Consider the following 12,697-nt stretch of genomic DNA (forward strand, 5'->3'; position numbering starts at 1 on the left):
AATATAACATATTAAAGCCGCTCTCTTTTTTTCCTTGTTAATTATTGAAAATTATTTTGAGGAAGAATCAAAGCACTTCATTATTGAGTAGACAGTTTTATGTTCAGCCGATCAAAGTAATAAATATCTACACCACAATTAAAAAACATTAGTGTCATTCATTTCGACCACACAAGTATGAGTACAATTCCTTTTCTATCTCTCTAGTCTATATCATCTATTTATAGTGACTTGCATGCCAAATATTCATTATATATACCATTGAGTGAGAAAATGGACATAAAAATGGAAGAAACATATTGTGAAAGGCCAGCAAGTCCAATCTCTCAATATTTGAACAGCTCAAACTTGTCTCTCTCTGTTATTGTTGTTTTAGAATCAAAAATTCCAATTGAAATTGAAGATTCTAAGGTCTTTTCCTTACTCAAGGATGTCTTCTTGCCTATTAATCCACGTTTTTCCTCAATCATGGTATGATGCACTACCTTTCCCTTAATATGACTTATGCTTGCATATATTATTCCTTCAAATTTGTTTCTTCTTAAATATTTAAATTACTAGCAATATCTTATTGGATTAGATTAATATCAGTGGATCATTTATCACTCACTCGTTCAATGTCTTTTATGGTAATTTTTTTTGTCATTTTAGTTATTTCACAAGAAGAAAAGAGTGGATCAATTGAATTTCAAGTATTCGGTTTCACCAGTAAGAGACCCAATTCGAAGATTTGGTATATGATCGGCAAGGAGAAAAATAAATACAACATCTAAATGGATATGGGCAATATCAGTCAGCCATAAACTTTGAGTTTGCGGATGGAATCCATGAGTCTCTCTAAGCCTAACGTGGTAGTTTACCATCATAGGACTTTCTATCTATAGCTTAAGCCATTACCAAAAAGCTAATTCGTTCAGAACTCAATTAACTGCTTCGAAGGCGGAGCGCCTTGGCTCCGCATTATAGTATTTTACCATCACATCTTGATTTATGGAGCTTTATCTTATGATAGTTTAACAAGAGCAATTTGATCTTATTGGCTTGCTTATTGAACTTGTTTAAGTTACTTCGCCCGTCTATTCCCTTTCATTGTATATTACTGTCAACACAAATATAGGCGGCTTGATTTGCCATCTCCACTTTATACCATCAGCTAAATTTAATTTACTATAAAAATTTACGTGTTTTATTTTTTAGATTACTAATTCTATTTATTATACCTTTTAATGACATGATAATGTACTTGTTATGCCTTAGGCTTGCATGCATATTGTTCTTTCATATTAATTAGCATAATCTGCCGCAACCATGACTTGTGTCACAAGCCGTCAGGACGAAGTGGATGAACTCCCTTTATCCACAACCTACTAATCCGTTTTAAGATGCAGAGAAAATTTTCTCACAGATACCCTAGCCGTCATATATTGATGGGAAAAACATATCTTTTCCTACACCTTTAATCGGGGGAGGGGGAGATATATATATATATATATATATATATATATATATATATATATATATATATATATATATATATATATAAGTAGGGTTTAGTAAGAGGACAAGCTAATGGGCTAATTAGCATCCCTTATGGGTGAAGCCGACCCAATAACAATATTCCAACAACTCTACTATAAACATTTACGTATTTTATTTTTCAGGTTATTAATCTTACTTCTTATACCTTTTAAATGGTGTGATAATGTATTTCTTATGCTTCATATATATAAGCTTCTACTAATTATACTATCTTCTCTAATAGATCACAGAAAAGAAAGGTGCAAGGAAATGGAAGCAAGTTGAAGTAAACATTGAAGACCATGTAAAAACCCCAGTACTTCCAGCTGAACAATCACTTATTTTCTACGACGAATGTTTTTCCAATTACCTATCAAAATTAGCTATGGATCCATTCCAACAAAATAAACCATTGTGGGAAATTCACTTATTAAAATACCCAACAAGTAACGCAGCTGGAAATTTAATTTTCAAGTTACACCATTCACTTGGAGATGGATATTCATTAATGGGAGCACTACTTTCTTGTTTACAAAGAGTTGACAATCCATCACTTCCTTTAACATTTCCTTCACGTCAAAGCACAATTTTGAGTACGAAAAATAGAGCTATTAATATTGTGAAATGTGTACCTAATGTTTTTATGAAACTTGTGAATAGTGTTCAAGATTTTGGGTTGAGTGTTCTGAAAAGTACGTTGATCGAAGACGATCGGACGCCGATCAGATCGGGCGATGACGGAGTTGAGTTCCGGCCGATTGAGATTGCTACTACAACGTTTTCTTTAGAGAGCATTAAACAGATCAAAGCCAATCTCAAAGTGGTAAGTTTCTAAACATATTCTTGATTTATATGGTATTTCTAATAGTTTGCAGGAATGAAATGGTAAATTAAGAAAAAGACATCTAACACTTATATATGCACAGTTGGAAATCTGTGATAGTTTGAATGAAAGATTTAACTTATACATATGTAGTGTTAAAATTTTGCACGGATCATTGTAGTTTAATCACTCTCTTACTAGGTAGATTTGTTGTATGCAACTTGTGTAACTTGGGATTCCAATATATTATGTTTAGCTTCTATTCTTTGTTATGATACTTCTCATTTACGGAACAGAGATATTTCTCTGATATGCCTCTGTTTTCAGAGGCGAATTTAGGGTTTAAGTTTTATTGGTTCAATCTCAAAATTATGGGTTCAGACCTATTATTTATTGTAATTTTTCTGGATTTTTATATATAAATTTATGTTATGCATCGAAAGTACTGGGTTATGATGAACTTGGTGTCTGAAAGCTACATCCGCCATGGCCTGTTTTGGCTTGGTTGTTTAATAATATTTGTTGCCTTAAAAAATCTATTATATCATGTTAGTATTATTTTTATCAAGTTACCAATTAATGTTTATCATTAAAATTTTATTACAAGAGTGGGTTGCTCTAGTGGTAAGCACCCTCCACTTCCAACCAAGAGTTGTGAGTTCGAGTCACCCCAAGAGCAAAGTGGGGAATTCTTGGAGGGAGGGAGCCGAGGGTCTATCGGAAAAAGTCTCTATACCCTAAGGTATGGGTAAGGTCTGCGTACAAATTACCCTCCCTAGACCCCACTAGTAAGATTATACTGGGTTGTTGTTGTTATATTAAAATTTTATTACAATTTTTGATAATCAATTTCATTACATAAATATTTTTTTTACGTTGTCAGTACATATAGGAGTTGAACGGCAAATTAGTTGGTGCAGCTAATTAAGGGGTATGATCTATGACATGTCGCTTGCTTAGACAAGTAATAATTGCAGGCATTAATAACAAACCTACTATATTATGCCACATTGAAAACATTTTATTACAGATTATGCTAAATTTTGGCATTAAAAGAAAATCTTCGGTGAGAAATTAACCCTAAGATTTTATCGGCCGTCCTTTGCAGGCCTAATGGTATCGTAGACATTAATTTGAGGAATTTAACTTATATTTAGTGATAATGCAAATGGATATTTACTTTTTGGGTTTTCATTTTTTTTTTTTGGCCAGGAAATGAACTAGTGTAATAAGAAAATAGTGCCACGTAGAACGTAGTAGAAATGGCATGGGAAAACCACTTATTAAGTATTTTTAATGTTGAACAAAAATAGCACTACTCTATTAAAGTTAATACGAAAAGACGTTTTTACCCTCTTTTCATGAGTGCTGTGTAAATATTAAGGACATGGTGTCCTTAACATTTATACAACACACATGAAGTTAAGGATGCCATGTCCTTAACATTTACACTGCACATATGAAGTTAAGGACATGATATCCTAAAGTTTAACAACGGAAGGTGCAAATACATGACACTCTATCTTTAATATTTATACAGCATTCATGAAGTTAAGGATACCATATCCTTAATATTTACACAACACTCATAAAATTAAGGACAATAACATTTACACTGCACATATGAAGTTAAGGACATGATATCCTAAAGTTTAATAATGGAAGGTGCAAATACATGATACTTTGTCTTTAATATTTATACAACATTCATGAAGTTAAGGACACCATATCCTTAATATTTATACAACACTCATAAAATTAAGGACAATATGTCCTTAATATTTACATTGCACACATGAAGTTAAGGACACCGTGTCCTTAATATTTACATTGCACACATGAAGTTAAGGACATGAGGTCCTAAAGTTTAACAACAGAAGGTGCAAATACAAGTTAAGGACATTATGTCCTTAACATTTACACTGTACACATGAAGTTAAGGATAACAAGTCCTTAACATTTACGCTGCACATATGAAGTTAAGGACATGATGTCCTAAAGTTTAACAACAGAAGGTGCAAATACATGAAACTTTGTCCTTAATATTTACAAAACATTCATGAAGTTAAGGACACCATATCCTTAATATTTACACAATACTCATATCTAGCATAGGGGTATTTTTGTTCGGGTTGGTAAAATTTATTAAGCACTGGCTAAAGAGTAAATACATTTTAAACAGTGGCTAAAGAGTAAAGACATCTCTAATTAGTGGCTAACTATGCACTTCCTCCTGGAACGAAACGGAATGAGTAACAGTTACAGGCCGAAGCTAGTCTTTCCGCTGCAGGTCCCGTCGAACCCAGTAGCTTTAATCCAAATCATGTATTTGTCTTAAAATATTTATTGAATTATACAAATTATATTAATTTAGAACTCGGTAGCTTAAAAAGACTAGAATTCCGAATCCATAAATTTCAAATTTTGGCTCCGCGTCCAACAGTTACAGCAAGATTTCGTCATTTTAATTACTAGCATAATTTTTTTTGCTTGTTTTCTGAATGTTTGCAGACAATAAACGACGTGATTACTGGAGTAGTAATATATGGCACAAGACTTTACATGCAAGGAATAAACAAAGAAACTAGCAATGGAAAATGCACTGCACTTGTTTTATTCAACACTAGAGCTGTTGGAGGTTACAAATCAGTAAGTGAAATGATTAAACCTAATTCAGAAATGCCATGGGGAAATCATTTCACTTTCTTGCCTGTTTCACTGCCAAAGTTAACTTCCACTGATTCACTTAATCCTCTTGGATTTGTTCAAAAAGCCCGTCGTGTTATTAAGAGGCAAAGGAATTCTGCATCTGTTTTTCTCACCGGTAGGCTGCTTGAAATCTTGAGAAAAGTTGAAGGTCCTGAGGTATGTCTAGTTACTACTAAAAAATAAACTAGAATTAGCAACGAACTTCGTAGTTAATTTGTTGTTAAATCGCTTGTAGCTAACATATTTTTTTAATAATTTATAGCTAATCCGTCACTAAATATGATTAGCGACGAATTTTGTTATTTAGCTACATAATTTGTCCGTCGCTAATTTCTATTTTTCTATAATTTCAGACAACAGCTAAATATATTCATGCAACGTTGAAACACACGAGCATGGGAATTACAAATCTGATTGGACCATTGGAAGAGATGGCTTTGGCAAACCACCCTATAAAAGGACTTTACTTTGCTGTTGTTGGTGCTCCTCAGGTACATTTTGTGTAAAGACTTGTCACTATTACGATTACGAGAAACCAGTTATGAGTTCTATATTTATCAACGAACTCATAGCTCGTCTTAATTATTGAGTTCGTAATTAAATATTTATATATACATATTTAATAAATTTTCTAATATAAATATATGGTCTAACCAAAAGCTACTAGATTCGTCCGAACCTGTTCGTGATACTCTAGCTCCGCTTATGTATTACTGGTGAAGACAAAATCTAGAGTCCGTGAATTCAGAAGGATATGAATGAACTTTAAATTTGCTAAATATATAGAAAGAGGCGGATCTAGGATTTCTAGTGCATGAGTGCACTACTAAAAAAAGGATGAAAAAAATAAATCAAGTGAGAATTGATTCTTATACCTCTTGTTAAATAACTCAACCTTCAACCAAGTGCACCATTCAAACCTTTTGGAGCAAGGGTACCAACAGTTAATATTATACCAAATTTAGAAAATATGTACATAAAATAACTAGTTTTACGGAAAGACCATGAGTTCACGTGCCCCATAACTACACCTATAAATCCGCCAATATTAATATATATATATATATATATATATATATATATATATATATATATATATATATATAATTCGAGCTGAAATAATAAATTCAGTTGAACTCACTAAACCCGTCTTTTTTGATAATGTGTTTAATTTGCAGAGTCTATCAGTGACAATGGTGAGTTATGTGGACAAGCTTAGAGTTGCAATTGTAGTGGAGAAAGGCTTTATAGATCCAAACAAGTTAAAGTCTTGCATTGAATATTCCTTTGATACCATTTTCAATGCAGCAGTACTTAAGTCATCAACTGTGGAGATATAGGAGCAAGTACACAATCAATTATCGTATTTTAAGTATTTCAGGGTTTTTAAATCAATGCCAAATCAACTTAAACCAAATTCGTATAATTTATCTCTTATTCAGTGCAATACCTTAAAGTTTCTTGACGATGCTTTCGCCCTTTGATTAATCCTTAACAATAATTTATGTCACTCTTCATTTGTCCCATTTTATAGTACTATTTTGGGAGTTAAAAATTTTCTTTCTTTGATTACGAGTTGTAAACATTTTTATTATAAAGGATTTGGAAAATTATACAGAAAATTATTTTAGAGAAAAAGAGGTATTTTAGAATACCTCGCTCTTATCATTGTTCTTTCTAACTTACCAGCCTTGAACTCTTGATCTAACGGTGTGGAAGAAACTTCCTCAACCATTATGACAAAGAGTGACCAGTGTCCTTTTATCAACAATTTTATTTATTTATTAAAGGCCTAGTGCTTTAAAATGAAGAATTAACCGAAATAGCCGCTCACCTAATTTTTTAAACTAAAAACACCTGGCGAATGTATAACATATATAATTCATGTATAATATGTATATAATGAATGCAAAACTTATGTATACCGGCTAAAAAAAGTAAATATTGAATCTGGTCGGCTATTTGTGTAACAATCCCCCATGACAACACGATTAAGAACGATTCATGTTTATTAAAGGGATCTTTATACAAATCGTTGTAAGTTTTACTGTTTACTTTTTTAAAAGGGTATACATAAATTATACATTCATTATATACATATTATATATGAATTATATATATTATACATTCGCCATCTATTTTTAGATCAAAAGGTTGGGTGGCGACTATTTAGGTTAATTCTTCTTCATTAAATTGGAAGCTTAATGGCCCAACTGAATAGGCCATTAATTTTGAGGACACATTCCTACTATGAAGAAAGAAGAAATAGGGAGAACTACATTGTACAACGATTCTAAAAAATAATAGCCGAAAAATATATATTTTCTGTATATTAATATATAATATACATATAATATTAATAATCAGTGTATTATATATATATATATATATATATATATATATATATATATATATATATATATATATATATATATATATATATATATATATATATATATATATATATATTTGACTTGCGAATTTAATTATTTTTGACTGACCGGCCAAATATCTAACTTTCCCTACGAAATATGAATACTACATTCTTTTCGGATTGAAGGGAAATGAGAGTGCATAATGTAAATAATTTTCCAAATATCTAATGTATATTAGATTATGCAATATATAGCCTTTGTTTGATGACCACAACTTCCATTAGTCATGTACACTAAAATAAGGGTGATTTGCAAGAACGACGTTGAAAGTGGGTGATTCTGGTTTTTGCCGTGCTTGTCTTATGGGCAGAACTTCAAATTTAAGAAGTGTTGCTCCTCGCTTACCTCCACAAGCAACACTTTTGACTTTTTGACCTTGAAGCTTTGCCCATAGGGCAAGCAGGATCATCTATTTTCAAGATTATTGAATGTAATTTCCTGCTAAAATAATATGTAATGATTACGGACAACAAATTATGAAATAGGAACCACGAAGTTTGATATTCAAAAGTTTTTCCCGAATATTAAATTTTTTGTAGATATAAGACTAAGCAACATAATTTTTATCAAGTTATGCTTCAACCATGTATGTATGTATGTATGTATGTATGTATGTATGTATATTTGGGATCTTTATACAAATAGCCTCCATATTCATCATTTATCTTTTCTAGCCATATACATATATTATACATAATTATACACATATAATACATAAATTATGCATATATTTTATCTCCATCAACTATTTTTAGTTCAAGCGGTTGGGTGAGTGGCTATTTGGGTTATTTCTTCATGGCTAGAAATTATAATTATTTTCGATCGACCGACCAAATGTATTAAAACTAGTATTACTAGCAGCACTTTATATTGGGCTTTAGACTTACTAGGAGTAATTGGGCTAGTTGATATATGGAATTGTTATGGAGCTGTCAAATGACATGGGCTCTGATTTAGTTAAATCTTTATAATTAGGGCTCCATATTCCATTCCCTGCCTTCTATAAATTTATCAAAATCTGATGTATTACGGTATTCTCACTTCTACTCTCTTTGCCGCCGCTGATATATTCCTTTTGTAAGTATTTTTTTTTCTTCTGTATTTCTATATATAGAGAATGAAAGTGATGAACTAAGGATGAGTGATGATAATTTTTCAAATGATCCATAAATATATCCTTATTCGCTACGTTCTTTCTGATTCATTCTCTATTGGATTATTTATTGTTTTTTCCTCTTTTTTTTAATAAAATATTTTGTTTTTTTTCCTTTTATTATTTGATGCATCGTCAATATTATGTGATGAAATCAGAAAATCTTAGGACACCTTCTGACACGGTACGCCAAATGCTGTGTATGAGAAAGATTTTTTGTTTCTGATATTTGACGACGATTTTACTTAACTGTTTAGCTATTTTTTATTTACCCAGAAATTTTACAAAAATCATTTTCCAAATATTATTGTTTCAATAATCAGAGTTATTAGACTTATAGCCCGTTGGCCAAGCTGGAAAAATCAGTGTTTTTTCTCATAAGTACTTTTTTTAGATTATTTTTGGAGAGAAGCCGTTTGTGTTTGACTAATTAATTTGAAAAGTATTTTTGAGCGATAATTTGTATTTGGCAAACTTTTCAAAAACTTTTAAGTGTCAAATTACAGGTAAATAGATTTGTTTAGCATTTAATATTATATAAGTAGATAAATAATCATAAATATTTATTATCAAGACAACAATTAAGTTTTTTTATTTTATTTAAGTAAAATATAAAAAAAAATTAAAAAGTACTTTATTCTTTCAAGATAATTTAAATATATCAAGAGTCATTTAACAAATATAAAAATATTCACCTAAAAATTCACAAACATAATAGAAAGTTATCCTAAAGATATTGTAAAGCTATTGTTGGAGAGAAACGTGACTTGCTTGCAGAAGGTCTAATATCCTAAATATTAGGCTTAAAGTATTAAGGTTATTTTGGTATTTATAATATTTTATTAAAGATATTTTTGGTATGACAAAAATATAAAACTGTTTTTATTTTTGGGGAGAAGTTATTTTTTTTACTTTTCTAAAACTTCTTTTGTTCTGGCCAAACACTTTTTTTTTCTCTTTAATAAATTCTCTATTGTTTTTAAACAACTTAATACTAGAAACTCTTTACAACAAAAAGCTTTGACATCACAAAAGGGATGAAAAAAGGTATCAACAAAATCAATAAATTCTCTATTGTTATAAAATATAGCTCAAAGTAACAATATAGAATAAGAAAAAATAAACTAAGAGATATAGAACAAGTATAAGTTATTTTTATTGCTTTTTCAAAACTGCTTTTGCTTCTGGCCAAACACACTTTTTTTCTCTTTAAAAAGTTTTGTCAAACACCTCAAGATCGAAACATGTGAAACTTGTTTACTGCAATTAATTTTTTAAGAATAACTCATCTTAGATCAATATTAATAAACAACAAGCTCGCAATTGAATTTAAAAGTACCGTTTTTTAAAGAATTATTTTTACACTATTTTTAAAGACGAGACAACTTAATACTAGAAACTCTTTACAACAAAAAGCTTTGAGATCACAAAAGGGATGAAAAAAGGTATCAACAAAATCAATAAATTCTTTATTGTTATAAAATATAACTAAAAATAACAATATAGAACAAGAAAAAATAAGTTAAGAGATATATAGAGAAAGATAGGAGAGATTCTTATTTTTTCTTCAATTGTGTATATTTTTCTATTTATTATAAGACCTTTATATATGTATGGAAAGTGAAAAAAAATATGTCATTGAATATGTCATTAAGCATAGAAATATGTACACTTGTTTTTTGAAAGTTGGCGTCGGTAGAGATTTCGTGAACAAATCCGCCATATTATCACTTGAACGGATCTGTTGCACATTGATATCACCATTCTTTTGAAGATCATGTGTGAAAAATAACTTTGGCAAAATGTGATTTGTCATATCCCCTTTTATGAATCCTTCTTTCAATTGGGTTATGCATGCTGCATTGTCTTCATACAAAATTGTGGGTAATTTGTTACACTTCAAACCACATTTATCTCAAATAAGGTGTATTATAGACCTCAACCATAAACATTCTCGACTTGCTTCATGAATAGCAATTATCTCAGCATGCACGATTGATTGCTTAGTCGATCGCCAAGATATGACAGGTCTCCATATGTAAACACATAGCTTGTTTGAGATCGAACATTGTGTGGGTCAGATAAATACCTAGCATTGGCAAATCCAACAAGATCGGGACTGCAATCATTGCCATAAAATAATCCTATATCGGTAGTCCCTTTTAGATATCGCAATATGTGTTTGATTCCATTCCAATGTCTTCTTGTAGGAGCAACGCTATATCTTGTTAAGACACTAACTGAAAAAGTTCTGTCAGACCTTGCAACATTAGAAAGATACATTAGTGCATCAATTGCACTAAGATATGGTATTTCGGGACCAAGAGGCTCTTTATTATTTTCATGAGGTCAGAATGGATCTTTATTTATATTGAGTGATCTCACAATCATCGAGGTACTCAATGTATGTGCTTTATCCATATAGAAACCCTTTAAAATCTTTTTAGTGTATGCTGATTGATGGACAAAAATTCCATCTTTCATATACTCAATTTGTAGACCAAGACAAAATTTTGTCTTTCCAAGATCTTTCATTTAAAATTCTTTCTTTAAATAGTCTACTGCTTTAGGAAACTCAATAGGAGTTCTAATGATATTTAAATCATCAACATATACGGTGATTATAATAAATTTAGATCCAGATCTTTTTATAAAGACACAAGGACAAATTGAATCATTCTTGTACCCTTCTTTCAACAGGTACTCACTCAGGTCGATTATACCACATGCGCCCTGATTGTTTCAATCCGTATAAGAATTTTTGAAGCTTTATTTAATAATTTTTTTGGAAACCTTAATATACTTCAGAACAATTTAAATCCTTCAATGATTTCTATTATACGTATATCACGTTTTTTTTGTATTACCAGATTAAAAACCTCAAATGGCGACATCCACCAAAGGAGAACATGTCTCTATATAATCAATGCCAGGATATTTACAAATCTTCTTGTGATACAAGTCGTCTTTATGTCTATCGACTTGACCTTTTTTTTCGCACAAGAACACATTTATACCTCCACTGGCTTTATACTTTCAGGTATTGGGACTATCCGTCCAACTTCATATTTTCAGGTGAAATCAATTTTTATTGCGTATTTTTCATTTGGCCAATCATTTATCTGTTCAAATTTCATGACAGATTTGAGCTCAAGATCTTCGTCAATATTAATAATATTTAGCGCTACATTATATTAACAATATCGTCGACGATCATTTTATATCGGTTCTACTATTACCCAATAAAGACATAACTTATTGAGATCTCTTAATCTTATTATTTTCAGGTACCTGAGCCCCTCCCATGAGGTCTTCTGAAGTGTTATGTTGTGGTGCTCTTCTAGAGCACCTGCCTCCTTATTATGACCATCTTGAACATTTGCTCCTCTCCTTCTTCAAGGACTTTTATCTTTGGAACCAATTAGACTATTATGCTTCATGCATACCATAGACTCTATTTATTATGAACTTTATTTTATTTGGAGCATTAACAGTTGAATATGACATTTAGCTTTGGGTCAGCAAATACGCTTGGCAATATTTTGTACATGAATTATCACTTGAACTTCAAGTTCACATTTTCTCGTACGAGGATCTAGATGTACTCATAATAATTCATTACATGCATTACTTTTTCAGCTGCCCATTTTCTCCCCCTATTATTGGGATCACCAACACATATCCCTAGCCTTATTTGGGGATCCATCTTTGTGCATTGTGGTGGAACAATTAAATCATTTAGCACATTCATATTTCTAGATGGAAATTATTTGGTTTCTGACCCTGAACCGATTTTGATAGGGAGAACTTATCATAACTTGGCTAGATACGTACAAGTGCTGTTGTATATTAAATAATACATCACATACCAAATTTTATTTTGGCAGTTTTGTTCTCATAACCAATTGTTTAGATATAATTGGAGGCATACAATTTTTGCGAAACCAACTTGGATTTAAACCAGTATTATCAAGATAAATCATCATAATTTATATTCTAGTACTATTGTCACGACCCCAAATTCCCTCCGTAGGAGGTCGTGATGGCACCTAGTCTCTA

At 31.1% G+C, this 12,697-nt stretch overlaps 1 protein-coding gene, 1 long non-coding RNA gene and 2 other non-coding genes across 4 annotated transcripts; all 4 read left to right on the forward strand.

Moving 5' to 3' along the window:
• The first annotated feature begins 251 nt into the window (after nucleotides 1-251).
• On the forward strand, nucleotides 252-6,576 carry LOC104086092 (wax ester synthase/diacylglycerol acyltransferase 4-like). The gene is made up of 5 exons (XM_070182073.1): nucleotides 252-471; nucleotides 1,763-2,341; nucleotides 4,853-5,206; nucleotides 5,404-5,541; nucleotides 6,229-6,576. Exons 1-5 carry the CDS (start codon nucleotides 274-276, stop codon nucleotides 6,388-6,390), a joined length of 1,431 nt encoding a protein of 476 aa, XP_070038174.1. The 5' UTR covers nucleotides 252-273; the 3' UTR covers nucleotides 6,391-6,576.
• A 1,615-nt stretch (nucleotides 6,577-8,191) lies between these two features.
• On the forward strand, nucleotides 8,192-12,276 carry LOC138896766 (uncharacterized). Its single transcript, XR_011410200.1, has 3 exons — nucleotides 8,192-8,562; nucleotides 11,509-11,678; nucleotides 11,926-12,276. It is a non-coding gene; the product is annotated as an uncharacterized lncRNA (long non-coding RNA).
• Nucleotides 8,601-8,692, forward strand: LOC117274908 (small nucleolar RNA R32/R81/Z41). The gene has a single exon (XR_004505065.1). It is a non-coding gene; the product is annotated as a small nucleolar RNA R32/R81/Z41 (small nucleolar RNA).
• Nucleotides 8,776-8,868, forward strand: LOC117274907 (small nucleolar RNA snoR31/Z110/Z27). The gene has a single exon (XR_004505064.1). It is a non-coding gene; the product is annotated as a small nucleolar RNA snoR31/Z110/Z27 (small nucleolar RNA).
• Nucleotides 12,277-12,697: the final 421 nt, after the last annotated feature.

This window comes from Nicotiana tomentosiformis, chromosome 8, assembly GCF_000390325.3.
Source record: "Nicotiana tomentosiformis chromosome 8, ASM39032v3, whole genome shotgun sequence".
Taxonomy (NCBI): Eukaryota; Viridiplantae; Streptophyta; class Magnoliopsida; order Solanales; family Solanaceae; genus Nicotiana; species Nicotiana tomentosiformis.